General features: G+C 42.8%; 1 protein-coding gene across 1 annotated transcript in view; it reads left to right on the top strand.

The window, feature by feature from the left end:
- LOC126424609 (myoglobin-like) overlaps positions 1 to 16,695 on the top strand; it is a 34,203-nt gene extending 17,508 nt beyond the window's left edge. The window contains exon 3 of the mRNA XM_050087348.1: positions 16,522 to 16,695. Within this exon, the coding sequence (XP_049943305.1) occupies positions 16,522 to 16,695 (174 nt within the window). The remainder of the gene's footprint in view (positions 1 to 16,521) is intronic.
- Positions 16,696 to 16,972: the final 277 nt, after the last annotated feature.

Here is a 16,972-nt window from a genome sequence, read left to right as displayed (position 1 = left end):
AGTAAATATACTGAGAGGCAGTAGTTAGTATACCTAGTACTTTGAAGAGGTTTTTACAGGACTCCAGAAATAATACGTATTACACGCTTTTGGACTCTGAAAACTTTTGTTTGACTTGAAGAGTTACCCCAAAAGATTTTACCATATCACATTATTAAATGAAAGTAGGCAAAGTATGCAAGCTTTTTCATTTTTATGTCGCCTATGTCTGCTAACACTCGAATTGCAAATACAGATTCGTTAAGGCGTTTCTGCAGTTCTGTGGTGTGCTCCTCCCAACTGAATTAATTATCAAGTTGTAATCCCAGGAATTTAAGACTGTCAACCTCTTCTATCTGTTCTTCATACTTTATGCATATGCTGGGTGGAAACCTCTTACAGGTTCTGAATTGCATATAGTGAGTCTTTTCGAGGTTTAATGTCAGTGAGTTGGCTTTAAACCATTTATTAATATCCATGAAAATATCATTAGCAGATCTTTCTAAAGCTACACTCAACGTACTATTTATTGCAATACTTGCGTCATCTGCAAACAAAACGAACTCTGCTTCTGGCAGTGTAACTGATTAGAGATCATTAATGTACACAAGAAAAAGCAATGGCCTTAAGATGAATCCTTGTGGGACACCACATGTAATATCTTCCCATTCTGATGATGCCTGATGACTTAATTCACAAGTCCCTTGCACTGACACCCTTTGTTTCCTGTTAGTGAGGTATGACTTGAACCACTTTGCAGCACTGCCTGTGACACCATAGAATTCTAATTTATGTAAAAGGATGGTGTGGTTCACACAATTGAATACCTTTGACAAATCACAGAAAATACCTGCTGCTTGTAACTTGTTATTTAATGAATTAAGTTCATTTTCACTGTAGGTGTAAATAGTCTTCTCGATATCAGAAACCTTCAGAAATCCACAATGTGTTCTTGATAATATGTTATTTGTGGTCAGATGGTTAAGCAGCCGCCTGTACATAATTTTTTCAAAAAATTTTGAGAATGCTGGCAAAAGTGAAATCGGTCTGTAGTTTGATGGTATCTCTTTATCCCCTTTTTTGAATAGAGGCTTAACATCTGCATATTTTAACCAATCAGGAAATGTCCCAGTTATAATTTGCTGGTTACACAAGTAACTCAGAATTGTACTAAACTCACAAGAACATGCCTTAATTAACTTTGTTGATATTTCATCGCAACCACTAGAATGCTTTGTTTTTAAAGATTTTATTATGGAAGCTATTTCTTTTGGTGAAGTGAGTGACATATTCATGTACCTGAAGATATTTGTAAAGGTTAGTTTCAGATATTCAGGGGCATTATTTACTGATCCTGACAGTCCCATTCTATCAGTAACAGATATAAAGTACTTATTAAATAGATTTGCCACACTGTACCCATCGGTTACTAATTTGTCATCTACCCTTATTGCTATTTGCTCCTGTTCCTTTCTGGTTCTACCCTCTGATGATGAGTCCCGCTGAGACTTTCAAGACTTGTTATGTCGGGAAAGCCTACGGCGTTTGTCTTCGTGCTTGCCAAACCCTGCCTTGGCCTGCAGGGTCGCCGGATCTCTTCCCAACTGAGAACGTTTGGAGCATTATGGACAGGACCCTACAACCACTTCGAGATTTTAATGGTCTAGCGCGCCAGTTGCACAGCATTTGACACGATATCCCGCAGGAGGACATCCAACAATTCTTTCAATCCTCAACAAGCTGAGTAACTTCTTGCATAATGGCCAAAGACTGACCAACACGTTAATGACTGGTTCAGTTTGTAAAGCCCTTTCTCTTGAATAAATCATACAGTTTTTCTGAAACTGTAATCGTTTGTTTGTCTGTCCATGTACATCACAGTACCGATTCCGTCGCATTCGGATAATTTCTTTGTGGTGCGTCGTTCTTCTTTTTTGTCTTACAGTGTGTGTCACTTTATTTTACGTCTAAGTCATACTACTACGAAATTTTATCTTATATTACATCTAAACGGAGAGACGCCGATAAATCGTCCTGGAACGTGAACTATTTTATGAACTACGTTTTTAAGACTGGTCACGTATTTATTCTCTATAGATGAATAATAGTGAAATTTCGTGTTTTTTTTTTTTTTTTTTTTTTTTTAGCAATTGTAAAATGGTAGATCATTGTGCTGATGATGCTCTATGTTTACAAGTAAACTGTATATTAGGTAGTCGGAGATGTTGTTTGCCAGACATGCTGTGGATTATGTAGATGCACCATGATAATGTTGTCTATTGATTTTTTGTTTATCGTGTTGTTTTTAGGCGTTTTCTTTATCTATTGTGTCAATGAATAGACAGATCTCAAACATAAAAATTATCTGGAAAACGTTATTGACACAGCACCATTAAATAGACATAGAATAAAATAATATGTAAATTTAATGTCAACAGGAACACTTTATAATGGCACATATGCCGAAACAAGCTTGTCGTTAACTTATGTAATCAACAAAAAATTAACAATTTGCAGCTAAATTTGTCAGACGTATAAAGATGTCATTTTATGACCTTACACAAGCCATGGAACCAGCGGAGAAGAAGTTGTAGTTGGTTAGGGAACGCATACTACAGGAACAATAATACTGGTGGGAAGAAAGTTACTATTTGTTTCCCACATGGATCAATATCGAGTCCCTTTAACTAACTGCTGCTGTGCACAATTACTTCCATGGTAGGGTATGGAACCATCCTTTATAATTGATTACATGCTGTGCATAGCATATACTAATAACGGTGCTAGGAAACAATCAACTGTGTCCCACAGGGTTCTTTGTTGCGTCTTTAGGCTTCAAAGTTGGTTTCTCTGTTGTTCTTACCCCAGTCTATGATGTTTCATCTCATCATTACTCACACTTATTCCTCCGACAGGAAGAGATGAAAACATCCTTTACATAGTTCATTATTTACTGTAATAAATGAAGAAGGTAGTATTAATACTGCTAGGAAACAATGAGTCTTTAGCGTTCAAAGTTCGTTTCTCTGCTGTTCGTAGCTAAGTCTGTTTAATTCACTGCTACAGTACTACAGTTACCACCCTGACAGGAGTATCTAGAACCAGCCTTGACATAATTGGTTACATTTTACATACTTCATATATGAGGTAACAATAATACTACTCCCAAAGAAGTTACCAAATGTTTCTCACTTGGATCAGTGTGGGTTCCATACTACTAATAAAAAATTACTACCTTAATAGAGAGAGACTGAATTACTATCTACATAGCTCACTGGTTAATGAATTTATGAAGTAGGAATGATACTGTTATGATAGGAGGTACCAATTGTGTCAAACATGGGTCCACTGAAGGTTCTCTGCTAGTCCTACGGCAACCCATTCAACTTACAGATACAGTTCCACAATTATCACGCAGACAGGGAGAGACAGAACCAGCCTTTACATAGAGCGTTAAGTAATGCTATTAGCAATAAGAATATTACTCTGTTACGAGTTGCATTCCTCAGAATTCAAAGCTCGCCCTATGCTATTCCTGCCTCAGTCCAACTTGCCACCTGTATTCTATAATCATTTCTATGACAGCGAGAAATAGCCAGCCATTACACGGGTGATACGATAATGGGTACTGTTGGGAATGAAACAACTTCCGTCTCACAGGCTTCAATGTTGGGTGCACTGCTATTCCTACCTCAGTCTTAGGTATCTTACTGCTGCTGTTCCACAGTAATACTGTGTCAGAGAGAGATAGAACCTGCCGCTACATAGATGCTCAGGTGATACATATTATAGGTAATACGAGTAATAATCATAATAATAATAATACTGCTGGCAAAAAAGTTACCAGTTGCATCCCAAAGATCAATGTTTGCTCTTAAACTGTTCCTACCTCTGTCCATTCAACATATTGTCACTCTCAGATAATAATTTCGCTGAAATGGAGAAATAGAACCAGCCTTTACACAGCTGATTAGTTAATGCACGTAGGAAATAATAATAATACCGTTAGGTAAGAAAGTACCAATTGTGCTATTACTAGCTTGATCTGTTCAAGTTACTGCTGATGTTCCACAATTATTGTCGTCATAGGGGGAGGTAGAGCAAGCTGAATATGTATGTACTAGGTAGGAATAATTGTACTAGTAAAGAACTTATCATTAGTGTCCCACGTACTTCAGTGTTGGTTCCTATGCTGTTCCTGCTTAGGTCTACTCGGCTCACTGCTGGTAGTCTACAACTGCTCCCATGACACAGAAAAAGCTCATACGTAGCCATTTAGGTAATGCCTGCCAGAGACAATAATTATACAGCTAGACAGGGAGTAACCATTCTATGTTGGGTCGTTATTCCTGACTCATTATCGCCAGGAGCAATAGTCGTTCTACGCTCGATAAATTCTCTTCCAGAGCTCTCCATACTTTCCTAAACACATCCACATAGGTCCTCTGTGTTTTCTAATGCCATCTTCCCAAATTCCTTTAAGTAATTAAAGAAATTCCCTAGTCCAGCCAACGCCACCTTATCTGGAAATACGTTCTTCCTGTCTCCATTTCATTTTTATTAAAGTTTTAGTTACATCTTCCACATCAGCTTTTCCTTTGATCCACATTTTTATTCTCCTATTTGTCCCAATCCTTCCCAACGTGTGTCTCTCCGCTGCTCACAGTTCAGCACTCGCGGATTGATTAATTTTAACGTTTAGACCAAGTCTCATTCTGCTAAGTCAAAAGAGAAAATATGCATTGATAAAACAGGATATTTACTGTTCCAGCCACACTGAAACCTCCAGGTTAGCAGGTCACTTTTATTCTTCTGTTCATTGATTTTCATGTCCATCCAGTCAATATCTTTGACTGTCCTAAATACAGAAACTTTCTATGATTCATTGTTCATTTGAACGATTATCTTTTCACTAAGTTGCTTACAAAATATTTTATTCCAGTTATAATTCAGATTCAGCCCTACATTCAAACTTCCTAATTCATTCCTATTATAAAATAGCGGATGGTATGATCAGGTTTATTCAGCAGCACTGAACATAAATACAAAAGCCACACAGAAAAATTTGTGCTGATTACATTGGTTTTATATGTGCGGACAGGAAGCTGGAAGTAAAGACTGTAGTTTAAGATGCCACTGCCGACGTGGTAATTAGAACCTGAGAACTACTTCAGACTCGCCAATAACAGGGCAGCACATCGCCTGTGACTTTTTCAAAGGAATGATTTTGACTTTTGCCTTAAATTGTTTATTGGGAAATCAGTTATTTTGTACGATTGATGCACATACATGCCTGCAACTTTTTACTAAGACGCTGTGGTTTTTACTCTTCAGGATGCGTAAGAGCTTCCCGGCGAAACTTTTGCAGCGTACTAAAAACAGCCATGGCAACACGTGGGCGGAGCCAATTTCGAGTACGTTGCAGTAATTTCGCTTGGAATCTCTTGCACATCTCTCATACAGTCCCGATTCTCCCCATGCAATTTCCATATTTTTGAACCTCTGAAGAAATTCATTCCTGGTCGTCGTTTTGTTTCGGACGAAGAGATGCACAACTGGGTACAATCAAGGAGCCGAAGACAATCACAAACATTTTTCCGTGACGGCATTGATCATCTTGTCATATAGTGGGATAAATGTATTAACAGTTACGGCGATTACATTTGAAATGATAAGTAGCTTACTTGCTTTTTTCCATCTGTCTCATTTCCAATTGACTGCATCTTATACTTTATTTCTTCACGTGTAATTTTATGCATGGTCGTAGTGGGTCATGTTCTTGAGAATGCTGAAAGTAAAGGGCAATGAAATGAAATTTAATGTCTGATAGATTATTTGTTTTATAATTTTTGCCTTCACACTGCATACCTTCCATCCCCGTGTCACTAGGCTACTTTAGTGTCCGCCCATTAATGCGTACAGTTTACCTCGTCGTGAACCAAACAATACTTCTTATGCACGTACCTCTGTCTCCTGCTCATACCCAGTGCTGTTGTTGTAGTGTAATAATGTTACAGACCGTCGTAATGAAAGTTAACTAAATGTTGACATCAATTCCTCTGAAATAACAGCTAACAGCAAATTACACTGAAGAGCCAAACAAGCTGGTACACGTGCCTAATATCGTGTAAGCCCATCATGAGCACACAGAAATGCCGCAACACGACGTGGCGTGGACTCGTCTAATGTCTGACGTATTTCTGGAGTGAACTGACACCATTAATCCAGCAGGGCTGTCCATAAATCTCTCCTGAACAGCACGTTGCAAGGCACCGCAGGTGTGCTCACTAATGTTCATGCCTGGGGAGGCTGGTGGCCGGCGGAAGTGTTTAAACTCAGAAGAATGTTCCTGCAGCCACTCTGTAGCAATTCTGGACGTGTGGGATGTCGCAGTGTCCTGCTGTAATTGCCCAAGTGTGTCGGGATGCACAATGGACATGAATGGATGCAGGTGATCAGACAGGATGCTTACGTACGTGTCACCTGTCAGAGTCGTATCCAGAAGTATGAGGGGTCACATATCACTCCAACTGCACACGCCCCACGCCATTACAGAGCCTCCACCATGTTGAACAGTCCGCTGCTGACATTCAGGGGCCATGGATTCATGAAGTTGTCTCCATAGCCGTACACGTTCATATACAATTTGAAACGAGACTCGTCCGACCAGGCAACATGTTTTCAGTCATCAACAGTCCAATGTCGGTGTTGACGAGTCCAGGCGAGGCGTAAAGCTTTATGTCGCGCAGTCATCAAGGGTACACGAGTGGTCCCTCGGCTCCGAAAGCCCATATCGATGATGTTTCACTGAGTGGTTCACACGCTGACACCTGTCCATGACCCATCGCTGAAATCAGCAGCAATTTTCCGAAGGGCTACAGTTCCGTCACGTTGAACGATTATCTTCAGTCGTCGTTGGTCCCGTTCTTGCAGGATCTTTTTCCTACCTCAGCGATGTCGGAGATTTGATGTTTTACTGGATTCCTGATATTCACGCTACACTCCTGAAATGGTCGTACGGGAAAGTCCGCACTTCATCGCTACCTCAGAGATACTGTGTCCCATCGCTCATGCGCCGACCATAACTCCACGATCAAACTCACTTAAATCTTGATGTTCTGCCTTTGTAGCAGCAGTAACCGATCGACAACGGCGCCAGACACTTGTCTTATATAGGCTTTACCGACCGCAGTGTCGTATTCTTTACTTGTCTCTGTATTTGAATACGCTTGCCTATACCAGTTTCTTTGGAGCTGCAGCGTACATCCATTGTGGGACGGATGTCGTTCTCAGACTGTTTGCCTAGAGAAAGGCGAGATCCTACATCTGCTTCTGTACTTGTCAAGCCACCCGATCGTGAGTATTGTAGAATATAATATGTGCTACTGGCACTTCACCCCTTTCCTGTTCCAGTAGTGAATGGTATGTCTCCGTGTGAGCTCAAACGTTTCTGATTCTACCTCCCTGTAATACACAAGCAAGGAAGATATTTATTACTTCATTCTTCTAGGAGCGCACTCTCCTGGATATTTACCAGTAAAGCATACCGTGATACACAACGCGTCTTATAGTGTCTACCGCAGGAGCTGCGTGAGCGTCGCCGGGTAAAAAGAAAGGGTTGCTCTTTTTGGATTTTCTGTGCTAGGGCATATGCAAAAAAAAAACGGAATTATTTGTCAGAAGCTATGTATTGTCTAATTTCCAACGGCCTTGTCGCAGTAGTAACACCGGTTCCCGTCAGATCACCGAAGCTAAGCGCTGTCGTGCTAGGCTGGCACTTGGATGGGTGACCATCCCGTCTGCTGAGCGCTGTTGACAAGCAGGGTGCACTCAGCCCTTGTGAGGCAAAAATTATCAGCTATCAACTCAAACTGATAATTGATAGTTGGAGAGACAACATCGCGGTTTCAGGTAGTCTGCGAAAGCCAGTTGTAGATGTTAGCCACTGATTAATCGTGTATACGGGTGGTGTTAACCCTCTCAGCGTCAGTTAAGGCCCGAAGATGGTCGACTAAAGCACCGAAACTGGTAGCCATATAATTAATGACATCGTAAGGACGGGTGTAGGTGTTCTATTCTATCATATAAGTGGACGACCGAAGTTCCTCAGACCTCCAATCACAAGGATGGACATACACTCCTGGAAATGGAAAAAAGAACACATTGACACCGGTGTGTCAGACCCACCATACTTGCTCCGGACACTGCGAGAGGGCTGTACAAGCAATGATCACACGCACGGCACAGCGGACACACCAGGAACCGCGGTGTTGGCCGTCGAATGGCGCTAGCTGCGCAGCATTTGTGCACCGCCGCCGTCAGTGTCAGCCAGTTTGCCGTGGCATACGGAGCTCCATCGCAGTCTTTAACACTGGTAGCATGCCGCGACAGCGTGGACGTGAACCGTATGTGCAGTTGACGGACTTTGAGCTAGGGCGTATAGTGGGCATGCGGGAGGCCGGGTGGACGTACCGCCGAATTGCTCAACACGTGGGGCGTGAGGTCTCCACAGTACATCGATGTTGTCGCCAGTGGTCGGCGGAAGTTGCACGTGCCCGTCGACCTGGGACCGGACCGCAGCGACGCACGGATGCACGCCAAGACCGTAGGATCCTACGCAGTGCCGTAAGGGACCGCACCGCCACTTCCCAGCAAATTAGGGACACTGTTGCTCCTGGGGTATCGGCGAGGACCATTCGCAACCGTCTCCATGAAGCTGGGCTACGGTCCCGCACACCGTTAGACCGTCTTCCGCTCACGCCCCAACATCGTGCAGCCCGCCTCCAGTGGTGTCGCGACAGGCGTGAATGGAGGGACGAATGGAGACGTGTCGTCTTCAGCGATGAGAGTCGCTTCTGCCTTGGTGCCAATGATGGTCGTATGCGTGTTTGGCGCCGTGCAGGTGAGCGCCACAATCAGGACTGCATACGACCGAGACACACAGGGCCAACACCCGGCATCATGGTGTGGGGAGCGATCTCCTACACTGCCGTACACCACTGGTGATCGTCGAGGGGACACTGAATAGTGCACGGTACATCCAAACCGTCATCGAACCCATCGTTCTACCATTCCTAGACCGGCAAGGGAACTTGCTGTTCCAACAGGACAATGCACGTCCGCATGTATCCCGTGCCACCCAACGTGCTCTAGAAGGTGTAAGTCAGCTACCCTGGCCAGCAAGATCTCCGGATCTGTCCCCCATTGAGCATGTTTGGGACTGGATGAAGCGTCGTCTCACGCGGTCTGCACGTCCAGCACGAACGCTGGTCCAACTGAGGCGCCAGGTGGAAATGGCATGGCAAGCCGTTCCACAGGACTACATCCAGCATCTCTACGATCGTCTCCATGGGAGAATAGCAGCCTGCATTGCTGCGAAAGGTAGATATACACTGTACTAGTGCCGACATTGTGCATGCTCTGTTGCCTGTGTCTATGTGCCTGTGGTTCTGTCAGTGTGATCATGTGATGTATCTGACCCCAGGAATGTGTCAATAAAGTTTCCCCTTCCTGGGACAATGAATTCACGGTGTTCTTATTTTAATTTCCGGGAGTGTAGAAAACTATTCTATTCCTGGTTGGTACACCAGCACATCGCCTGTCAGCGCTGCACTTCACGACACCAGTCCACGACACAGTGAGTTTGCAACAGCAGTGAAGTGAGTGGTACCAATGTGAGGGCGTGCTGCCGACGTGGAGAACATTACTGCCCTTTTGAGTATCGAGCTAAAACATGAGTACAGACAGAACAATCTCATTTGCCTGGTGCTTTCTCATGTGCACTTTAAACCTACGCTGTCAAAGATCTTTTAGCTCCACTTGAAGTTAATGTAACTTCCTTGGAACGCATTTTTTGTCACATTGCCTTTTTTGCGTATTATCCTCTCTAGGATCGTTTCTTGCAGTATGTCCCCGTTTGGCAAAATCATCCTCTATACACTTTTGAAAACATCACTGTTTAGCAGGCCGCTGTGGCCGGACGGTTCTAGGCCTTCAGTACGGAGCCGTGTTGCTGCTTCGGTTGCAGGTTCGAATCCTGCCTCGGGCATGAATGTGTGTGATGTCCTTAGATTAGTTAGGGTTAGTTAGGTTTAAGTGGTTCTAAGTCTAGGGGAATGATGACCTCAGATGTTAAGTCCCATAGTGCTTAGAGCCATTTGAACCATCACGATTTAGCGCAGTGATACAGGGATTAGTGAACACGGGCTGTCGTAGCGAGATTGAATATTGTAATTCCCAAATCCTCCAAAAATAAGCGAAAAATATATATATTCAAAAAAGCAGATAAAAATTCACTTGACGCCTTCCTAAGAGACAATCTCCACTCATTTCAAATTAATAATATAAGTGTAGAGCAGACGTGGCTTGAATTCAAAGAAATAGTACCGGCAGCAATGGAGAGATTTATACCAAATGTATTAACAAACTACGGAGATGATGCTCCTTGGTACACAAAACGGGTTAGAAGGTTAGAATACTGTTGCAGAAACAACGAAACAAACATGCAAAATTCAAACAGACGCAAAATCCCCAAGATTGGCGATTCTTTACAGAAGCTTGAAATTTAGCGCGGAATTCAGTGCGAGATGTTACAGTTTCCACAACGAAGCTTTGTCTCGAAACCTGGCAGAAAATCCAAAAAGATTCTGGTCGTATGTGAAGTACGTTAGCGGCAAGAAACAATCAACGCCTTCTCTGCGCAACAGCAATGGAGGTACTATAGAAGTCAGTGCTGCCAAAGCAGATATCACGGTATAAGTGTATATTTTTATTTTTATAATTATGTATTTCATGATTTTGGTTGGGGTGGCTTTAAATATCGTGGGCTGGCATGAGACTTTTAATTAACTTATACCGCGATAGCACTGTATGGACATCGGCTGCCCCGAAGTACGTACGATATAATATTTTTTTAAACACAGCGCGCGACTCACCGCCTTCTAATAAACAGTTTGCGTGAGCGCTGCTATTTAGAAAAGAAAATATGCGTATTCTTACGCAAACTGTAATTATTAATATAAGTCTCAGGGGCTACTGGTTATTTATGTACCGAAGTACACAAAGATTAACTGAGATATTGCGTAATGTAATGATTTTTTAATATTTATTTTTCATTATTTGCAAGGCAAAACTGGAGAGAATCTCGTCCGCCGTTAGGCGGCCAAAATGAAACATACTGAACTCACTCAGTATTCTAAATATTAATAAACTAAATCTATTTTGACTCTTTTTAACTTTGAAATTAATGAAAGATCAAAATTGAGAAGTCTTTCGCATTTACATTTAACATTATGAGGTGATATTTTAATCAAATAATACAGTTAGCGTAATGGCCGACTAAATCCTGTTAGGGGAGATGAGCTCCCTGTACTGCGAAATTCTGTAAAAACTTTGTTAATTATAATTAATGGTTGCGGTCATGAGAGGAGACAACTAAGTCAATAATACACACTTTCTAACAGCAATTTCTATTATACTTTTCAAAATACAGATAAAACTTACGTTAATTATCAGACAGCACTACAATGGGGGCCTACCGCTAGACGAAACAAAACAGGAGAGCTAGTTCAATCAAAGCATTGTCTCTGATCTTCATGGCCTATGTTACACAGAGATTATACAAAAAAACAATCTTTTGTTAATTACATCGATATTTGTGTTTTGATAATAATAACTTACGTTCTTTACCATTTGTTATACATCGCGCACACGTACACAGTCTTGAAATAATTTATAATTCACACGTCTCATAACAAAAACTTCCTTTCCCTTTCTCCAAATGTCCATTTATGTGACGTACCGTCACACAGAGTTTCTAAACACAGCCTTCCGAAATGCCTTCACAAAAGAAGACGAAGTAAATATTCTAGAATTGGAATCGATAACAGCTGCCAGTATAAGTAACGTAGAAGTAAATATCCTCGGAGTAGTGAAGCAACTCAAATCACTCAATAAAAGCAAGTCTTCTGGTCCAGACTGTATACCAATTAGGTTCCTTTCGGAGTATGCTGATGCATTAGCTCCATACTTAACAATCATATACAACCGTTCGCTCGACGAAAGATCCGTACCCAAAGACTGGAAAGTTGCACAGGTCACACAAATATTGAAGAAAGGTAGTAGGAGTAATCCACTAAATTACAGGCCCATAACGTTAAGGTCGATATGCAGCAGGATTTTGGAACATATATTGTGTTCAAACATTATGAATTACCTCGAAGAAAACTGCCTATTGACACACAGTCAACATGGGTTTAGAAAATATCGTTCCTGTGAAACACAACTGGCTCTTTATTCACTTGAAGTGTTGACTGCTAGTGACAAGGGATTTCAGATCGATTCCGTATTTCTGGATTTTGACTGTACCACACAAGCGGCTTGTAGTGATATTGCGTGCTTATGGAATATCGTCTTAGTTATGTGACTGGATTTGTGATTTACTGTCAGAGAGGTCATAGTTCGTAGTAATTGACGGAAAGTCATCGAGTAAAACAGAAGTGATTTCTGGCGTTCCCCAAGGTAGTGTTATAGACCCTTTGCTGTTCCTTATCTATAAAACGATTTGGGAGATAACCTGAGCAGCCGTCTAAGGTTGTTTGCAAATGACGCTGTCGTTTATCGACTAATAAAGTCATCAGAAGATCAAAAGAAACTGCAAAACGATTTAGAAAAGAGTCACAGAAATGGTACAGGATTTAGGCTGGACATCATTAAAAGAAAGGCGTTTTTCGTTGCGATGGAATCTTTTCAGGAAATTCCAATCACCAACTTCCTCCTCCGAATGTGAAAATATTTTGTTGACACTGACCTACATAGGGAGAAAACGATCACCACGATAAAATAAGGGAAATCAGAGCTCGTACGGAAAGCTATATGTGTTCTTTCTTTCCGCGCGCTATACGAAATTGGAATAACAGAGAATTGTGAAGGTGGTTCGATGAACCCTCTGCCGTTTTGTAGGTTTTAAGCACTTTTACTATTACGCTTCATTTTCTGTAATGTCAGCTAGTGGTAAGGCTTGACCCATACTACATACTCGTTGTTTTAACATGCATGAGCATGAAGATATTAACGTGATGCCGAAACTGGTCGTCTAAATAAAATAACTTCTGAAAATGTAGACTGATTGGTGACTTTTTTTAACCATAGTAATAAGATCCATGGTTCTAAAGCTTCCATTTGCATGTATCGAGAGACATTTCATAAGTAAAGCACACAATTCTTTTTACTTACACGTTTATTATTTTTTCAGTATTACAGCCCTTCAATATGGTCTCCCTCCTTCTGTGTGACCGAATCCCATCTCGGAAGCTCTGTTACTCCAGCCAGGACACCACTTATGTTCATCTGTCGAATGGCTCTCCCAGAGAAAATTACCGACGTCCAAACGTTGGTTTTCTTCTTTATAAACTTCGGGAACAGGTCGAAGTCTGGTGGACACATATCCGGGCCGTAGGGAGCATGTGGCAACACTGTTTTTGGGCTACAACGCTGCAGATATGTGGGAGAGCATTGTGGGCGATGAGTGACCCAGCCTCGAACAACTGAGGTCTGAGCTTTGTGCAGTTTTCTGCGCAGGTTTTGCATGAAGTTACGGTAATACCCTGCTGTGTCACTTTCTCCACATGAAGCCCTGTCCGGGGTGATGATTCCTTGGTGATCATAATCAAAAATCATCATTTGCTTGAGCTTTGACTGAGTGCGCCAAAATTTGTTTGGGCGTGGAGACTCTGAAGCTCTCAACTCATTGGACAATGATTTCAACTCCTGTTCAAAGTCTCTAGTCCACATTTCATCAACAGCGACAATTCGACACAAGAATCCTTGACCTTCACGGTCGAATAGTTGTTTGAGCAAGTTGCAATGTCCAGAGGTTTCTGCTTCTCCTCAGCAGTCAAACAGCGTGGCACCCATATCGCAGAAATTTTTCTCTTCTTCAGATCATTTTGTCAGAATACGGAATACTGACGTTCGGGGAATTCCTGTGGCTTCAGAGAGTTCCTCACAAATGACACTGCGATCCCCTTCAAGAGCATGTGCCACAAGTTCCACTCTTCATTCATCTCCTTTGGTAGCGACCGTCCAGGAGGCCATCTATGCCCTGGAACAGTACGGTCGTTCAGTGGTGTTTGCGTGGACCTCAAGACATGTCATATCCCACACAACGAACTTGCTGACAGGCTGTGCAAACAGGCTACACGGAAACCGCTTATGGAGATCGGCATTCCAATAATTGACCTGCTTTTCGGCATTGGGAGACTGAATGGCAAAGTCTCAGAACGCACAACAAACTGCGTGCCATTCAGGAGACTACGAATGTGTGGCAGTCCTCCATACGGGCCTCTACATCTACATCCATACTCCACAAGCCACCTGACGGTGTGTGGCGGAGGGTACCTTGAGTACCTCTATCGGTTCTCCCTTCTATTCCAGTCTCGTATTGTTCGTGGAAAGAAGGATTGTCGGTATGCTTGTGTGTGGGCTCTAATCTCTCTGATTTTATCCTCATGGTCTCTTCGCGAGATATACATAGGAGAGAGCAATATGCTGTTTGACTCTTCGGTGAAGGTATGTTCTCGAAACTTCAACAAAAGCCCGTACCGAGCTACTGAGCGCCTCTCCTGCAAAGTCTTCCACTGGAGTTTATCTGTCATCTCCGTAACGCTTTCGCGATTACTAAATGATCCTGTAACGAAGCGCGCTGCTCTCCGTTGGATCTTCTCTATCTCTCCTCTGGTTCTCTGCCGGCTCTGCATTGGCCACGCTTGGGCGATCCACGGCTTCCTCCTGCGCCGTCTCAGTGCTGATGCGTTGCCCGGTGCCAATATTCTGGTGCACTGTCCCACTTTGACTGCCCTGCGACGAAATCTTCGGTTACTAGATTCGTTGCCGCTACTTTTATCTATCAACGCCTCATCGGTTGAATGAGTTTTAGCGCATATCCTTTGTCTCTCTGTGTCCTCCACCCTAGTGATTTTAGGGTGGAGGTTTTAATGTGTTGCAGAGTGGCTGGCTTCTCCTTTTTATTCTCATGGTCAGCCAGCCAGGGTAATCGGTTTTGTCGTTTTAATTTCTACCTGTTTCTTCCGTATCTGTGGTTCTCCCCTTTTTTCCATTTAAGTGTTGTTGCCCTTCCGTCATTCTTGTGATTTTTCCTTTCTCTCCATTTTGTGTTAACAGTCTTGCATGTTTTATTCTTACCCTTGTGGCATTGCTTTATTCAGAACAAGGGACAGATGACCAAGCTGTTTGGTCCCTTCCCCCTCTTTTAAACCAACCAATCATTCATCTGTTGATGTTTTTGGCCTTCCCGGTATTGGATTATCGTCTGTGCTCATATGACCACCCCAAAAACGACTAATCCAACATGAAACTGTACTACGGTCCACTGTAAACCCGCCACAGACTTCACATAACGCATTCTGGATATGTCGGGATTTTGCTACATTAAGTTTCGATCTTGAATTACGACCGTCTGGTACAGTCACAGTACACGAGGGCCCTGCTGGGTCCATTGCTACCTATCACCAATTCAATGTTAGAATACACAGCAAAAAAACAAAAACACGTGCTTCTCAAGCTCCCAACTATGTTGTTGTTGAAACTTCCTGGCAGATTAAAACTGTGTGCCCGACCGAGACTCGAACTCGGGACCTTTGTTGTTGTTGTTGCATTCAGTCCTGAGACTGGTTTGATGCACCTCTCCATGCTACTCTATCCTGTGCAAGCTTCTTCATCTCCCAGTACCTACTGCAACCTACATCCTTCTGAATCTGTTTAGTGTATTCATCTCTTGGTCTCCTTTTACGATTTTTACCCTCCACGCTGCCCTCCAATGCTAAATTGGTGATCCCTTGATGCCTCAGAACACGTCCTACCAACCGATCCCTTCTTCTAGTCAAGTTGTGCCACAAACTTCTCTTCTCCCTAATATTATTGAATACCTCCTCATTAGTTATATGATCTACCCATCTAATCTTCAGCATTCTTCTCTAGCACCACATTTCGAAAGCTTCTATTCTCTTCTTTTCCAAGTTAGTTATCGTCCATGTTTCACTTCCATACATGGCTACACTCCATACAAGTACTTTCAGAAACGACTTCCTGACACTTAAATCTATACTCGATGTTAACAAATTTCTCTTCTTAAGAAACGCTTTCCTTGCCATTGCACGTCTACATTTGATATCCTCTCTACTTCGATCATCATCAGTTATTTTGCTCCCCAAATAGCAAAACTCCTGCACTACTTTAAGTGTCTCATTTCCTAATCAAATTCCCTCAGCATCACCAGACGTAATTCGACTACATTCCATTATCCTCGTTTTGCTTTTGTTGATGTTCATCTTATACCCTCCTTTCAAGACACTGTCCATTCCGTTCAACTGCTCTTCCAAGCCCTTTGCTGTCTCTGACAGAATTACGATGTCATCGGCGAACCTTCCAACTATAGCTGACGTAATTTTCATTGTTGTTGCATCAAACAATTCACAGTCATACCAACCAGTACATTATTTATGAAATGTCTCTCGTATGTTTCAGAAAATCGAGAAGCCTTTCCTTGAGGCAGTGAAGACAACGCTGGGCGATCGGTACACGGACAACGTGGACACTCTCTACCGGGCGACCATCAAACTCATCATCGAGACTCTCATCAACGGATACAACAACGCACAGGACAACCCGCAGACGCAGCAGAAGGAGCAGTCCTCGTGAGGAGTCGCCAACTGACGAACCTGGGGTCCTCAGCGCCCCTCCAGGCTCCCAACTGGAACACTAGCCGTATCGGTGGAGCTGGAACTTCCGACGGCCCCACTGGAGCCTTCCAGGGACGTTCACAAGCATTATGATAGTGGACCACTGCCCGTGCCATCCACAGATCTGACCATTTGTCTGGCACGTTATATATCAAGTGCAGTATTCACATGAAGAGCCCCTCTTTGAGGAAAAATGGTCCCAGGGTCTGTTACATGGCCGTGAGGTTACTCACCAA

The sequence above is a fragment of the Schistocerca serialis genome, chromosome 10 (genome assembly GCF_023864345.2).
Source record: "Schistocerca serialis cubense isolate TAMUIC-IGC-003099 chromosome 10, iqSchSeri2.2, whole genome shotgun sequence".
Lineage (NCBI taxonomy): Eukaryota > Metazoa > Arthropoda > Insecta > Orthoptera > Acrididae > Schistocerca > Schistocerca serialis.
The sequence above is the reverse complement of the archived record's forward strand: the minus strand, read 5'-3'. Positions and strand labels throughout refer to the sequence as shown.